The sequence below is a fragment of the Egretta garzetta genome, unplaced genomic scaffold (genome assembly GCF_000687185.1).
Source record: "Egretta garzetta isolate BGI_Z169 unplaced genomic scaffold, ASM68718v1 scaffold175, whole genome shotgun sequence".
Classification (NCBI taxonomy): domain Eukaryota; kingdom Metazoa; phylum Chordata; class Aves; order Pelecaniformes; family Ardeidae; genus Egretta; species Egretta garzetta.
The window spans coordinates 2,339,605-2,356,530 of NW_009259860.1; the positions used below are offsets into that span (position 1 = coordinate 2,339,605).

At 38.7% G+C, this 16,926-nt stretch overlaps 1 protein-coding gene across 13 annotated transcripts in view; it reads right to left on the reverse strand.

Annotated features, from left to right (window-relative positions):
* The window catches only part of CCDC171 (coiled-coil domain containing 171), a 165,807-nt gene extending 148,887 nt beyond the window's left edge, over positions 1-16,920 (reverse strand). For 11 of the 13 annotated variants that reach the window (XM_035895600.1, XM_035895592.1, XM_035895595.1 and 8 more), the window contains exons 1-5: positions 16,804-16,920; positions 14,105-14,276; positions 8,296-8,434; positions 6,164-6,338; positions 3,169-3,350 (exon numbers count right to left, since the gene is read on the reverse strand). In XM_035895600.1, coding sequence (XP_035751493.1) covers positions 3,169-3,350; positions 6,164-6,338; positions 8,296-8,434; positions 14,105-14,262 — 654 coding nt within the window. In that variant the 5' untranslated portion in view covers positions 14,263-14,276; positions 16,804-16,920. Of the gene's footprint in view, positions 1-3,168; positions 3,351-6,163; positions 6,339-8,295; positions 8,435-14,104; positions 14,277-16,803 lie in introns of those variants that run through there. The other 2 variants (XM_035895589.1, XM_035895601.1) reach the window with 2 other exon arrangements.
* Between the last annotated feature and the right edge of the window lie 6 nt (positions 16,921-16,926).

The window sequence follows — 16,926 nt, forward strand, 5'->3', positions numbered from 1 at the left end:
TCAAAAAGAAAAACACTCCACCATTTAAAAAAAAAAAAAAAAATATATATATATACACATGCATACCTGCATGTCATATACACACTTACTATATGTATCTGCTTCTGGAAAACATGGCTGATTTCTTTTAAAGAAGTGGTTATGAACAACACTATTTCACAAGCAGTCTAAAGAAAAACCAAGTGCTTCTCTGAAGGAGTATTATATTCTGACTAACCACAAGGTGATGCTATTGCACTTACTATGGAACTCCAACATCTTTTATTATGAAGCGGATGGCATGCTAAGCACACGCAATAGAGCACATTACAAACCTGGTAGAAAGCAGAGAGGATTACTTTGCCTTGGTATCTTAGAGAGACATTTCAATAGGTTAAGCTGACTTCATTTCAAGTCCATCTCAGCATTTTCATAGCCAGGTTCAGAACTACAGTGCATGAAGTGCAGCTTTTTCAACCAGGATTTGCATACATGCTTAGAATCTCATTTCTATGTACATACTAAGACCAAAATTAAATCCACCTCATCTAGCTTTCATTTTGTAACTCAGAATAACTATAAAAGTATTTAAAACAGGTCTGTAAATACACAGCGCAAAAGACTAACACATTTCAAGTCATAATTTATAAACCCAGATCCTTCTGACACTTATCTGCCAAGTTTCAATCAATTAAGCTTTCAAGCAACAACTAAGGCAGTCAAGTCCATATTTAACTTTTATTTATGTGTTTTTTATTTGCTGGAATTTTATAACTATACATATACAACTAAACGTGTAACTAGGGCAACAGGCAGGAGAACAGCTACAAAAGCAAAGTGGGAGAATAGCACATTTTTACTACTGAAAGCACGTTAAGAGTTGACACCTAGTAGTGAATCACGTTTACCTTAGAAGCGAGCAGTTTTCTAGCTTTAATACATTTACCAATCAAACACCTGCCTTTGCAGATCACCTTTACTCCTGAGTTGACAGATACTGACAGAGAAGACAATTTCCCAAGCAATCCACTGTTCCTTTTGATCTGAGGCCAAACATCACTTCAGAATGTACCTCTCCAACGTTCCTCTTTTTATACAGCATTAAACTCACTGAATGTGGCTTCTACAAAACACTGTACAGAACAGAAGACAAGTCCATTCCAATGCCTCCTCAACCTAACTCAGCCCACTGTTAGCCAGAACTCAGAGCCAAAGCTCCACTCTTAGACTGCTTTCCTGGCAACTTAAAACTGTATCTAAAAATAGGTTTCTTCATAGCCTATACCTAACCCTACTTTTTAAAGCTTTAAGTCTTTGAATGAAAACTCAATCATGTTTCTCTTGGTTTGAGAAGGACCTTAGAGTGTCAGCTGCCAATCAACTCATATGTTTTTCTTTGAAACTTTCTCTTCCCTTGGCTTGGTTGTTTTTTGGGGGTTTTCTGGTTTGGTTTGGGTTTTTTGCTGTTTAACTATTCCTTTATGGTTCTCCTACCTGTTCCTTCAAAGCACTGTCAAATAACCCCACAAAATTACTGGGAAGAGGGGATAGGAGAGAACTTCCTTTTTGTCCTTCATTTAGAGAAAATTCTGTTCAGTGGGACCCTTCACCATTAGGGCTCCTGATCCATAAGAGAACAACAGAGTGCAACTTCTTTTGCAGCCCAAGCACAGAAACACTACATGTCCATACACTACTTGATTTCTACTTCAGCTCTCATTATTGCACTTCTCTTTCCAGATCTTTCCTTCAAACAAACGGCTGAAGAATCAGTACACAGTACTTTCAGAATACATGTAATTGAGGGATTTTGTGTGCCCTGTTTTCATATGATCTGCTCCAACAGGTGTCATATAGAATCTGACCAACAGCACCATAATGTAGTCCAACAGGTAGGTTTGCTGTCAGAACTTGGCTGTCAAGCAGCCAGGTAAGGATTGTTTTGTATCATTTGGGAAGACTGTTTGGCACTGTCCAAGCCTTGGAGCTGACCAGGTGGGAAGAAAGCAGGGCTAATTTTCTACTACTTGACCAATATCCAGCCCAACTGAGACAAGTCTGCCACATCTTAAAGGGAGCTACAAAAGCAAAAAATAGGAATATAAAAAAAGGAAAAAGTCTTGCTGAATAAGAGAAAGTGAATCTCTTAGCAGCAATCTGTTCTCTGCATACATCATGCATATGAGTAAATGGCTATCAGCCTTAACAGAGCCTGTGCACTTCACTTCTTTAAAAGCATAAAGGATAACTATAGCTGAATACGTTCTCCATTCTCCTCAGAAGCTATTATTACATTGCTAAGATATAAAGTAATTCAATTGTCAATTAAAAATATTAAAACTATTAAATTATAGTTGTGTAATTGTTTGTGTCCCTGAGGAGCAGGTAAAAGTTGGGTATGTTAACTCAGCACCACCACTGTTACAGTGTAGTAACACCACTACATTTCTTTGAAACACAATGCAGTTTTTAATAGCTTGACTGTATAAAAAAAGTTTTTTAAAGTTCGTATTTTTATTATTTTTTACACATTTAACATCTAAGGGATTTTCGCATACCAGTGCAACTCAACTTTGAAAATTATTTCTTTTGTTAAATACAATGAAATTAATTATCTGAAGAATAAAAACCCACAGTCCAAAACAGATTATAAGGCCATGTCCTAGTAAATTATTTTTTCCTAACCAAATGACAGAATTTCCAACAACAGTTGTTTTTTTTACATGACACAGAATGAATAACATAAAATGCACAGCTGAAAATCCCATCATCACTGTTTGGGTGACATACTGACCATGTAGTCCCCATATTATACAAACAATTTTCATGTTCACAGGCTATCAAATGTCACACTGGGGGAGGTAAGAGGGAAATGGAGTCAGAAGCTAGGCGTTGGGTGTCTCTGATTTTACTAACTCAGCTTTGCACGACAGTGCAAATGGGCCTTACTACCACTGCTGCATTGGTAACTTGGTTTATGTGTTTACCATGAAAAATCAGCTACAACCCATTCCATCAAAGCAAGAAAGCCTGTGACACACTAAGTGTAACTTTATAAAGCTATATTCTTCAGAAATATTCTGCAGTATTTAGCTATTTGGGGGATTTTTTTCCCTAAACCAGAAAAATCCCAACACACTTTGCACCAAAAAAGTTCCATGCAACTTTCCAACTATTAATACATCATACCTGCAAAACACTTTCTAGTTTGTTTCTTTCCTGAAGGAGCAATTCATATTCACTGCTGCAAGTTCTGCGGATATCATCCTTCTCACTCACAAGTCTTTGCTGTTGTTCTTTCCACTTCTGCTGAGCAATATGAAATGTTTTCTCAGTCTCTGCCACTTTCTGCTGAAGTTTCTCATTCAATACTATTGTTTACAGAAAAAGAGAAGGAAAGGCAAGTAGCATTGCAAAGCATGTTTAAAAAAAAAAAAAAAAAGTATAATGATCATCAGTTCTTCTGTGTATTGTGATATCCTGTGGAACACTGGAACACTAACACTTCCAGCACCGGAGAGCACCACCTTCACTGCAAAGAAGCAATCAAATTTCATGTTCCTATAGTAGCTTTCATACGAGGATGTAGGAATGCTTTAGAGATTTTTATAAATTAAAACTCTTTTCCACTTGGAAAATAGTAAAAACTTGAGATAACTCTTTCAAGTGAGGTCTCTATAGCATGGAGGACTTAATTTCAGATTTCCACAATATTTGGCCATCTTATTTCCAAATGTCTATTTGATATAGATATTGGTCTGTATCAATGAATTTTGAGCTCAGTTTAACTGACAGTAAAGATAGGCATCTGCCCTATGAAAGGGACTACAGGAAAACCTAAGGCAGGTTGGGCTAGCGAGCAAAGGCTTAGCTTTTCCAAGGAAATTTACTGCTGCTCAAGAGATTTAAATCTTCAGCCCAGCAAATGCCCTGAGATAGGGGAACACTGTATATACTCTTGTATTTAAGCAGTTTGACTAGCAACTCTGCTTTACTTTACAAACTGGCTTTCAGATGAAAGCATTTCATATCAGCTTTTCATTTTGCTGAATACAACTAGCTACATTGGCATTTAAGTCATCACCATTTTCTAACATTTTTATTTCAAATTCATCCCAGTTTTCTGAAATTTCTTCCCAGTCAGAAAAGGATAAACAAACAGAAGAGGCACATTAAAATGACATAGAGAATTAGGACACTCAATGATGGGAAAAGACTGTCAGCAGAAAGTGAAGCCTCATTGAGAACAGCAGAAAAACAATTTGGAGGAAATACTGAAGAGGAGAAGCCACAGAAGAGGCCTTCTGTCCAAGGGGTCACATCAAAGCACGAAACGAGGTGAGGAAGGCTCCAAGTGACCAGGGAAAACAAGCAGTAAGTTACAAACTGTAAAAGAATTGAGAAGCAACATCATGATGATTTGACTTCTCTGGCACCTGTCACAGAAAAAAAAATAATGGTTTGAGGAACTTCAACCAAGGTAATGTACTGTCAGCTAACAAACTTCTAATTATCGATTCTGGTATTGGAAGAAACTAACATGCACATACACATATTTAGAAAAACATCAACATTTGCCTCTGCAAAACCTCTCCCATCCCCTTTTTGTTCTCCAGTCCCTTCACCACACGTTAGCCCAGTCCGTTCAGAGAGGTGACAGGCAGCATGGCAGACTGGGGTCACCGTGCTGTGGTTCCCCCACCAGCAACAGTCCCTTTTGGGTCCTGCCACTGGGTGCCTGCATGGGCGGCCACTACTTGGGCCCGAGGCCCTGCTCGTGCTGCTGCTCTGCTCCTGTCTCTCCCTGATGGTTCTTTTTCTTTCTCTTCTTCTTTTTCTCTTCCTCTTAGCATTCACCTCCCTTTCTGAAACACCTTTTGGCAGACGCACCATGCACTCTCTGGTGAGCAGTTCGGCACATGGCGGTGGAGGGGTTTGCCCATTGTGGAGCTGGCTGGGACCAGCTCCAGGCAGAGCCAGACCTCTTTCCTCCCGCACAGGTTGCCCTGCAGACCCACACTCACAATCAGCAACTGCCAGCTGTGTCCAATACAACAGCTAACGAGTTTTCTAAAGCATAAAGTGAATCACAAAGTAAGATCCCAAGTATTTTAAAATACACACACACTACTCACTTCTAAACTGGCAAGCAATCTAGCAGTAAAATGAGCAGGCACAGAAAGAAACACAGCTTTTCTCTAAGTGAGAAACTAGCAGTTCAAGTCTTCAGCTTACAATCGCAGGGGAATTTCCAAGGGGAAAAAAAATGCCTTCTTCCAGGTTGCAATCCATAAATGGTTTGGCGCTTTTTTTTAATGTTCTTCAACAGAGTGAAAAAGTTCAATTTTCTAATTATGTTAAAAACACCCACTCCTTTAAGGACTTCCAAGTTTCCAAATCTTCTTCCATTCTTGGAAGGATAAAATCTCCACAAGAGTGCTCTAAACTCTTCATGGAATATCAAAGGTTCAGCAAACTCATAAATGCATCTCCTGTACTAGATTAAAAAGGTAATACACTTACATAGGTAATTAAAAATGCACCTCACTTACTTGTAAGAATAAGCAATATCTCTCTCTGTTGAGGAAGATCAAGGAAATCTGAGTTTCGGAATACAAAACTAGTAGGGAAAAAAATGTCTAGGTAAAAACTTTCCCTTCTACATACTACTGTCACAACATACATGTTCCATTACCTATAAAAAGAGAAACAAGGATGATGAGAAGAAAAGAAACCAGACAAGCTTGAAACCTTTGAAAGAAGAAAGTAGCAGTATGATGAGAACTTCTGGAAAAAAGGTTGTTAGAAATAATGCAAATAAATGAAGAGGAATGGACTTTTTCTTTTTTTTCCCTGAAATGGAAAAGGAAGAACTGCTGGACAGAGTGATAACCAGGATGTGGAGACAGCCACCATGATTACAATTCAATTACAATTACAAGCAGCAAGAGGAAAAAGGGTTGATGGGTTTAGCAGGTTAGGTTTACTTCACACATGAGAGAGCAAGAGTTTTGTAAACTTTTATGAGTTTACAAAAGCAGATGGAAGAGAGATGGGAAAGATAGGAGACACCCAAGAAAAACAGGAGTAACTAGAAAATGTAATTAAGTCACTGCTGCTCATTTGTCTTCTCGACTTGAAACTGACTTAGCCTCTGTTCCATGTTTGCTTTTTTGAACCTTACCTTGCAGTTGCACAAGCTTGGTTTTTGCATCACTTAACTCCTCTTCTGCAGCATACATTTTCAGACGAGCATCTTTTCTGGCAATTGCCAATTCATACTCCAGACTTTGTCGAACAGCCTCTCCTTTCTCAATTTCCAACCGTAATTTGACCATCTGGCTTTCATAGTTCGACAGCTAGAAAACAAATGTGTTTCAGAAAACTGGCAATAATGCTCCTTTGATAAAACGCAACGTGTTACAAAAATACACCTACAGGATATTTTAAATTTAAAAAATATTTGGAATTGCACTTACAGCTGCCTTCTTATTCCACTTGAATTTGAAATACAGTCTTGCAAATGCACACTTATGCAGATTTTAAGTACTTTCACTGTTTTTTTTATGAAAACTGTTCCTATTCCTAGATGAATTTCATGTAGCTTAAACATACTCCATCATTTTTCCAAAACCACACTACCTTAAGAAAATAGAAGTCATAATATTGTTATCTTCCTGCACCTCAAAGGAAAAACAGCAGCAACAGCAACATTACATTCCATAGACAATTTTCTTGTAACTTTCTTAAAATTTAACACTTAGAAAAATAGTCATGTTGGGATGCTAGACTACCAGATATCTAGTAACTCGTATGCATGAACATAAAATTCAGTCCAATAATGTTCAGTAATCAAACAGAATGCTATTAAATTTAACAAACAAAGAATGGAAAATGCTTCAAAAAGTGATCTTATCCAGATTAAGAAACATAGTCTGGTCATTGCTGCCAAAAACTGGGTCCAGAAAATTAAGCTATTTCAACACAAGAAAGTGGAAAATAAAATATGTATTTCTTCAGAACATCTACAAAGGAGCCCTTTCACTTCAATAATATCCTGTATAGGTATCTTGAGCTTTTCCATATTCTGTAACTATACAGTAAATGGACAGGGAAAAAAAAACAGTCTCAAGTAGTTTATGTACCTAAAAATGCAACCTGACTTTGTGGTGTAAACCACAACAGCAAAATGGTGCAGAAGATCCTTGTGGACCTCCAGCTTTCAGATTTTCAGTATAAGAGGTGGTTTGCTTGGCTTGTTTTTAAATCCAGATAATTCCACGGATCCATTTTATAAAACTACCCCACAGTTAATGGGGCAATGGAAAAATAATTAACTGCAGCACAAGAACAAGTCCTTGTAGAAGAGACAGGAATCTCTTAATTTGGGTACACGCCCCAATAATAAATGGATATGGCACAGCAAACTTGGTTTATTGGCCAGATTTAGAACCCACATCAAGTGCCCCTAGCAAACGGCTAAGAGCAGAATTGTTACCCACAGCAGTAACAATACCTCCGCACCAGCCCAGTTTAAGCTGGGACATCAGCTGTCACACTGGCATTGGCATTAGCAAGCATGGGAAGTGTTCCTAGTAGCAACAAATCCGAAGCAGATTACAACTACTGCTGCACCATGTCCACCTTTCCCCATGTATACTAGTGCAAAAGCTGATATTTGAGCTGAAGAAAAGATTTTTTCTTACCACTACTTCATTTCAATACTAGTTTGCTACAACAGCACCACAGAAAACCTTTATAACATGAGTAAATTATTTCCCTATGAATGAAGGCCTCACTAACAATTACGAAGTTACTGATGAACACATAACCGCATTTGTACATTGCAAGACCACTAAAGGATATCCTAGCTGGATTTGGTGTGCACACACAGAAAAATACTGTACTAGGTTTATGAGTTGCAAATGATTTCTGCAGAATTAAAATGATACTCTAATACCCTGAAAACAAATGTAAGAAAGAACGAAATGAGATCTTTTTATGAGGCTAGATCCAAGCTGCAGCTTTTACTTATTTGTGTCACCAGGCAGTTTTACCCAACAAACTACTGGTAGGGGCAGTAACTCCTTTCCCTGCAGAAAATTTGCACTCTTCTTGGTACAACTTGTAAATAACAACAGCAGAGGTGCTAAAAGTTCCTATGAACAGGTATGAGAGGTCTGTATGGTGTCACTTTCCTTGTCATTTTTTCAGCTAATAACTGTTCCCTTGATACACCACACGGCAGTATTATTTTAATGAAAAAAGATTACATTTATTCCAACAGTAAAAGAAAGGAAATAAAAGAGTCCTTACTTCTTGATTGTGTTTAATAGTTAAGTCTAATTTTTCTTTTTTAGCTTGGCAGAGTTTCCTTCTCAGATCTTCAGCAGTGTCCAATTCCGATACATTTGTATTTTGTAGTAATTGTGGCTCACGCTTGGGATTATGTAAACTGCAAAATATGAACATTTTCAAAAAACATGAGTATTCCTTTTAAGTTTTAATGCTCCCTTACTTCAATGATCAGATTTGTGAGCCCACAGTTCTAAACATTCACTTAAGTAAAATTATGCCACACAGTTGTCATACTATTTCTCTTTGAAAAAAGGGTTATATAAATTGCTTATTCTGCAAGATATGAGAGCAGGAACTTAAAACAGATACTCACTTTGGATTTCCAAAAGTTGATTTAAGCATAACATGTATTTTATTATTTTTCATTATCTTTATTATTGATTCAATGAACTTTCTGGATGCTTTAAAAAAATTATTCCCATTACTTACATTAAAATGACTACTAAGTTTTTGTTTGTCTCCTGCAGTAAAGGCTCATTTTTTAACATGTATTACCGTCTCAAAACCACCTCTATGTATGTGGAACAAAAACCACTATTCCACATTTTTTCTTCAAAGACGTATACATTCAAACTACACTTATGCAATTGATCACAAACACAATACAAATTAAAGGTCTAGTCCTCTAAAACACCCAGTATCTTAATTTCCACTACTATTTCAGTTAAAACAAAATCTACTTGGCAGTTAGCAGGATCAGACCTTGAGCACCACAAGCAATATAAAATAATCAAAACAAGCTTTTATACATAGAGTAAAAAATTAGTATAAAAACACATATTCAATTAAAATAAACTAGTTTAATCTTATGTGCGATTATTGTAACCTCAAACTGAACAACTGTTAAATTATTTCAGGAGTTAAAAGCAGTTTTCACATTACTTGATATATGTCATTTTTCACATTACTTAATATATGTAAGACTGGCTGCAATAATTAGTTGCTCCACACAAAAGCACATATTGTCAGGACCACTAAATATGAAATATATCGTAAAGAGAAACATGATTAAATTAACCACAAAGTTGGCACATAACTGAAAATACTAAAATAGCTTACCTTTGTCTACATGAAGTCTTAAGTATTAATTACAGAAATGACAACTCTACTGGGATTTAATTATTTGTTTTTTCTAAATAAAAAGTGACGACTTTACCCCTAGGTTTGTATACAGGTACCATCAACATTTTCCACAGCTGAGAACTCTACCTGATGATACGTTTTCTCACGTAAGGTGACTAGCAAAACAGACACAAATGTCATCAACAAGAGGAACAGTAATTTACCTTCTAGCGTTGCCTTTAAAGACATTACTAATAACAAAGCATGAAATTCCAGGTTTTTAGCTGCAGACTACAAATATTTTATAATTTAATAAATACCAAGTCTATTTCCACTTAAAAACAAGACTGACTTCATCTATGAGATCAGAATAATTGTATGTCATCACTAATTGATCCACAGGGTGCCATGTTACTTAATACATTTTATGTATTTAATAAATGTAGGAGATAAGGGTCATGATAACCTGCATGTACTGTAAGAAAAACATAAGCAATTAGCCTTCAGTGTTTATTATGGGAGCCATACCCAAAGGAACCAATATGACTCGAAGAGCAAAAGATCAGCAACAAGGTAAGTAAAAGCACATATCGTTATTCTATGCAACTCTTAGCTACTGCAATAAGAAGATATGATGGTAAGTCAAGCAGGAAATAAGAAGGATCCCAATAGCCGTAGCACCTGTAAACTGTGTAAAAGCTTGTTTGTGGACATCATACAATAAGTTTGGGAGAACTTTATTTTTCTGTGATCAAAGGAAGGCAAGTCATCTTATTCAGAAATGATGCAAGAAGTATCAACCTCAACTAAAGATAGCTAAAGGCCAGAGAGCACCAAAGTTAGCAAGGCACAGGTTAGGGAGAAAAACAGAACCTCAGCTGAAAACTGGGGAGGACTTGGGCTTCCAGAGGGCAGACTTTGACCTGCTCAGAACGCTGGTTGGGAGAGTCCCTTGGGAGATAGTCCTGAAGGGCAAAGGGGTCCAAGAAGGCTGGGTGTTGTTCAAGGAAGAAGTCTTAAAGGCACAGGAGCAGGCTGTCCCCATGTGCCGTAAGACAAATCGGCGGGGAAGACGACCGGCCTGGCTGGACAGAGCCCTACTACTGCAACTCAGGAAAAAAAGGAGAGCTTACCAGCTGTGGAAGAAGGGGCAGGCAACCCAAGAAGAGTACAAGAATCTTGTCAGGTCATGCAGAGAGGAAATTAGAAAGGCAAAAGCCCAGCTGGAATTTAACCTGGCCACTGCTGTAAGGGATAATAAGAAGAGCTTTTATAAATATGTTAACAGCAAAAAGAGAGCCAGGGAGAACCTCCATTCTCTAGATGATGCAAGGGGGAACATTGTCACTAAAGACGAGGAAAAGGCTGAGTTACTCAATGCCTTCTTTGCCTCGGTCTTTAATGGCCCGATGAGTTATCCCCAGGGTACCCAGCCTCCCGAGCTGGAAGATGGGGATAATGAGTGGAATGAACCCCCCATAATCCAGGAGGAAGCAGTCTTTGACCTGCTATGCCACCTGGATATCCACAAGTCTATGGGACCGGATGGGATCCACCCAAGAGTGCTGAAGGAGCTGGCAGAGGAGCTTACCAATTGAGTAAAAACATGTGCGGCTGCATACATCTTATTCATAGCATTTTTCCAAACCTGCTAGCTAATCTAATCTCAGTTAATTGGTTGAGTGATTTCAGTGCCTACCAGAGGCAATTTGTCAACACTTAGCACACAAGACTGGGTCTTAAGTCAGTATTGCTGGATCAAAGCGTACATATTACTGTATTTCCCACAGGTAAGTAGAGACAACATGTGAATGTCCAAGGCAAAGCTGTACAGAAAGTGGAATGGGAGAGCATCTCTATGGTCCCCTACTTTTGTGTTGTCATGTTGAGACTCTGAAATTTCTGGGTTGGCCAGGGTTGCAGTGGCACTTCTCTTCTTCGTGGGCCTGACTTGTTCACATGCCAGGCCTTTGACAGCTGCAGGACGTTGCTACAGAGGCAGTTTTCCTGTGTCTGAGCTTTATTCCCACGCTAGCTGGTGGGTAAAGAGGAGTAATGTGGCCATTTGTCATTTGTATCTGGACAGACCTCATCAGGAAAGCTGCCTGGTGGAAAAGGACCTGGGGGTACTGGTTGACAGCCGGCTGAATATGAGCCAGCAGTGTGCCCAGGTGGCCAAGAAGGCCAATGGCATCCTGGCCTGTATCAGGAATAGTGTGACCAGCAGGACAAGGGAAGTGATCGTGCCCCTGTACTCGGTGCTGGTGAGGCCGCACCTCGAATACTGTGTTCAGTTTTGGGCCTCTCACTACAAGAAGGATGTTGCATTGCTGGAGCATGTCCAGAGGAGAGCAACCAAGCTGGTGAGGGGTCTGGAGCACAAGTCATACGAGGAACGGCTGAGGGAACTGGGGTTGTTTAGTCTGGAGAAGAGGAGGCTGAGGGGAGACCTGATCGCCCTCTACAGCTACCTGAAAGGAGGCTGTAGGGAGGTGGGGGTCGGCCTCTTCTCCCTGGTAACAGATGATAGGACGAGGGGGAATGGTTTGAAGCTGCGCCAGGGCAGGTTTAGGTTAGATATTAGGAAAAACTTCTTCACTGAAAGGGTTGTCAGGCTCTGGAATGGGCTGCCCAGGGAGGTGGTAGAGTCCCCATCCTTGGAGGTATTTAAAAGAAGGATAGATGAGGTGCTTAGGGACATGGTTTAGTGGTGGGATGGCAGTGCTAGGTTAAAGGTTGGACTCGATGATCTTAAAGGTCTTTTCCAACCAAAGCGATTCTATGATTCTATGATTCTAAAGAAGCAAGGGTTATGGAAAGGGTGACCGTTCTGTTAGTTTGCAGGCAGCGTGGAGGTTGTTTTGCTTCTTTAATCCTAGTGATACTTAACACTCCTTGGATGGAGCGCATACTGAAAGCCAGCAAGGGAATGAGTACTTTTTGTAAAGTAAATAAAAACCACCTTTAAATCTTTAAGTAAATGACATTGGTTTGTGTGGCAATCAGCTTTCAAGAAAACCGTTCCTTCCAACTCCGCTATTAATTATCCAGGGGAAAAAAAAAAAAAAAAAAAAAAAAAAGAGCACAATGGAGATACCTGCACAATAAAACTTAGTGGAAAATTTAACTATGTCATTAACTGTTCTGCTTAATGAGACCAGTGGGAAGGGAAAAAAAACCAAACCAAACCAAAACACACACACACAAAGCACAAGCAAGTTACAAAACATCACAAGTAATAGCAAGTTAGGGATATTACAGAAATAGAAAGTGTGCATCAGAGTATTAAGACACAACAGCGCAACAGTAACTACTGGGGAAAAAAGCATTAAACACCTTTTTAAAACAGCATCTTCTGCACAGCTTTTAAACTCACAATGCCATTACTGAAAAATTAAAAATATAAAGCAGAAAACACTATTTTTGTTCTTCGTATAGAATCAAACTGAATCAGCTACTTCAAAAACAAAAAAAAGAGGGAATATTACTCTTAACCGCTTCATTATTTTGTCTACTTAAACATTTTCAAATAACAGAGATTGTCCTGAAGAATTCTTTTTTCTGTAATATATTCTTTAAACACCACAGCGTCATCAGCACATGCAGTACTTTATGAAAGCTTCATACTACCTACTCTAGGAGATTCTTCCTTCCATATTCATATTACAAGTAGAAGTGCCACAAGCATAAAGCTCTCAGAAGCTTAAATCAAAGACCAAACAACAACACAACGTCCCTGGAAGGTTTCACAGCATGTGTGATTTGCAATCTAACAGGAATTCAGGCAATGCTTTGTAATTCCATTTTCATATATAATTCATCGATCATTGGTTTGAATTAAAATACATACTTTACCAACTACAGCTTTTACCTAAGACACCATGCTTAGTTCTACTTTAAGATTCTTCAAGAAAGCATGTAAGAAGGTGAAATAGCTTTTGAGCTCTACATTGCAGAATGACTTTTTGTAAGTCAAAAACTTTAAATTCACATGCACTTCACAAGTCAGCTAACTACAGTGAACATAGAGTATTGCACAAAAACAGTTTTTCCCTAGCTTTTCTTCCACATCTGGCAGAAAATGTGGAGTAATTTAGTAACAGTGAGAAATTTTCTTTCATTTATTACCTAGCAGAGGAATCTTGCTAACTTTCCCCCGCTGAAGGAGCAGTCTGCAGTCTGATTTCCTAACCAAAGTTCATATTCATGGAATTTTGCTGTTCCTATACATAATTGGCAGTTGTGTATAATCAGACTTTAGATAGTGACAAATAGCTCCCACAGCTAAGATAGACAGAATTAATTAAAGCTTATTTTAATTGTGCCAAAGATCAAACATGTATCAGGTTATAAAAAATAAGAGCCCTGTGCAAGACTCAAAGTCAACCTCTACCACTTCAGTTATTGCTGAAAACCATCCTGTAATTCCAGGTCAACGTTCCTAACTGCAAACAGGAACTCCCTCCATCTTTAAGTCACGTCTCCTACAGTCCTGAGAGAACTCTTGCACATCGGATGGCCAGTATGCACGCCTTCACGTAAATCTTTTCATCTAATGACTATATTGGCATGGCACAGCTGGCACGTATCACACCATATCTGGTTCTTCTTCAGTCTGAAATTACATCATTTCAGGGACCTAGAACATAAACCGCAAAAACACGAACCATATTACCACACTTAAAAATACAGAAGTGGAGCTTACCATTTAGCTTCAGTGACAGCGCAGCTGACTGGAGAGGACAAACTCATGACGTCCAATATGTAGCTTTTTAAATCTATAAACCCGAAAGAATGAACATCATCTTCGACCATATATACTTTTACTTGACAAGCTTCAAAGATAACTCTTTTCCATATCATAAAAACATTAAAACCTGTAACGGAGACATGCTTTAGTTTACTTGGCAGCATAATAAAAGAATCATTTGTTAACACTCACAATTACCAGTGTTACTACTATGTCATGTGAACAATTACCACCAACTATAATTTGACATCAGTTTTAGTCAGACAGAATTGTGCTGCTCATCCTCCAAGCTTGAATATTGTAGACAAAAAAAAAAAGTATTTTGTAGAATATTCACTTCTAGGGTTTTCAGAAGGATGTCAATACAAGATGTTATGTTTGCACAGATTGTTCCCATATATTCTCTATTCTCCTAAGAGGATCACAAACTCCATTCCTCTTCAAAACAATTCTAAGGGAGACAGATGTATGTACTGTGATTGTTTTAAGTAGGTCAATATCTAAGGTTTGCTGTCTAATAGCAGCCTTTAACATAGCAAGCCTTCTAACTGTTTCATAAACCTGGAATTTGCTACTTGAATATATTTTTATTTTATTAGCTATGTCAGCAATATTTAGGGCTATGCAGGAGGAATATTAAATCGAACTATAACTCAGCTCACCTTTAGAAGAAACTCACTAATTTAGTGTTACTGACAAAAAGAAATCAATACAGATAATATATTTATAACATAGACCTTAAAAAAAACCTCCAAGATTTACTTCAAGTTGAATAGCAAACTCATTTATGGGTTTTTTCCATTAATTAAAGCAAGGTAGCATAAAGAATAAGCTGTATTCAACAGCCAAGATTAATGAGCCATGAAGGTTTGCGTATGAACTCCACAGCAGGTGAACATCCATACTAAAATCCAAAACAAGAAACTAGCCCGGACTCCATCTTTACCATCTCTGGCTTGCAGCCACACATTTGCCACCACCTATTTCTGTCAGAATGAACACAGAAGTACTTGGTGTAATATACTAACTATAAACTGATTTTGCCATTTCCAGTAGCTAATAATGTGCACACTAGAAATATGGAGAAGAAAAAATGCATTTCTGCTTCAAAATATAATTTTAACAGAACATGCAGCAAGAATGAACCTATTACTTCTAAATTTTTTTTTTTCCCTTGCAGAAAGCATAACAACTGGTGCCCAGGGTTATCACACCACTTTATAGACAAACACACAGCTATTCCAAAGTATCTTCAAAATCAAGTGGAGTAATATGGGAAGAAAAGTACAATGAGGGTTAACAGTTTGCTTCAGTTTCTTAATAAAGAATACCTGGATGTATTGTTTGTGATTTTTGAGATCCACCCATCAGATTTCACCTTGGTACATGTGCTCATAAGCCCCAAAACACGTAACTACTGTACAACTGTCACTCACACTCCTGGAGAAAGAGACACAGCTTTCTTCCCATCTCAGCTGAGAAAACAGTTGAAGACCCCGTTTTTCACAGCACCGGCAAGCCTGTGCTACAGTTGCTAGGCACATGTTAAGGCCTATTAAATTATTAGTAACTTGCAAACTGAAAACTCCAACTGTACGTAACAGAAGAACAACCCTGACAGAGTGTTTGTAGTATTGTACTCAACAAAGATCAATTCCTTGAATAAAAAGAAATTGTGATATCAGGGTATGGGAAGCTATACCTCTATCGATTGTGTCAAATTTTTGCTTTAATATGTAGAGCACCGAGAAACCAGTTTTTCATGCTATCCTTTTAAGCTTTATTGCAGCTTACACCAAACTCTCATCATGAATAGTAGGAAAAAAAATAGGTATAACTAAAAGACTTTCTCGGAGATCTGTTTTTTCACCTCAAAGAATACACTAAGTCAACCCAACAGCTAATAGCTGCAGTGAAAAAAAAAAATCTTTAGTCTCAAAACATAATCAAAGTGTACTCTGTCACATCTACATCATTCCCCAGTTTTAAAACTTCCTGAAATTACTCTGAAGTTACATGGGGGAGGGGAGTGGGGGGAAATCCAAAGACTGTTTTCTAGGAATGCTAATGATTTTGAATATGCAACCATCCTCTGTTAAAATGTGTATCAATGGCTAGTTCACTAGCACACAAATGGATGCACGCCAAAAGCACGCTATTTCACTTACACACAAAAGTATTCAAGTGGCATGGAGTGGCTCGTAGGAGCCCCGTAATTAAACTGAAGAGTGGAAGAAGCGTTGGTTTGAGGAGTTAGTATGTTTGACGGCGTTACCTACAAAACTCGTGTCACATTCTCCTCATGAACTTCTGAACTTCACTAACTAACTTCAGCAAGGCCACTGATACAGATGGGATACCAGGAAGAAATTCTTCACCGCGAGGCGTCCCAGAGAAGCTGTGGGTGCCCCATCCCTGGAAGGGTTCAAGGCCAGGTTGGACGGGGGGCTGTGAGCAACCTGCTCTGGTGGAAGACGTCCCTGCCCATGGCAGAGGGGCGGACTGGGTGATCTCTAAGGTCCCTTGCCACCCACACCGTCCTGTGACTGAGACTGCTCCGAAGAAACCTCACCGCGACCTTAAGACGTACTACTTCAAACCACGCAAAGCCGGGTGTAACTAACGTACCCGCACGGGAACCTATAAAAACTCACCAGCAGTTGTTTCAGCCGCAAGAATCACTAGATTCTTCCATGAACGCAGACCGAAATTTTTTCGCAAGCTAAAAATCAGAGTGATGCCACCGCTTCGCTACGCTTGCGCCACGGACGTCACGG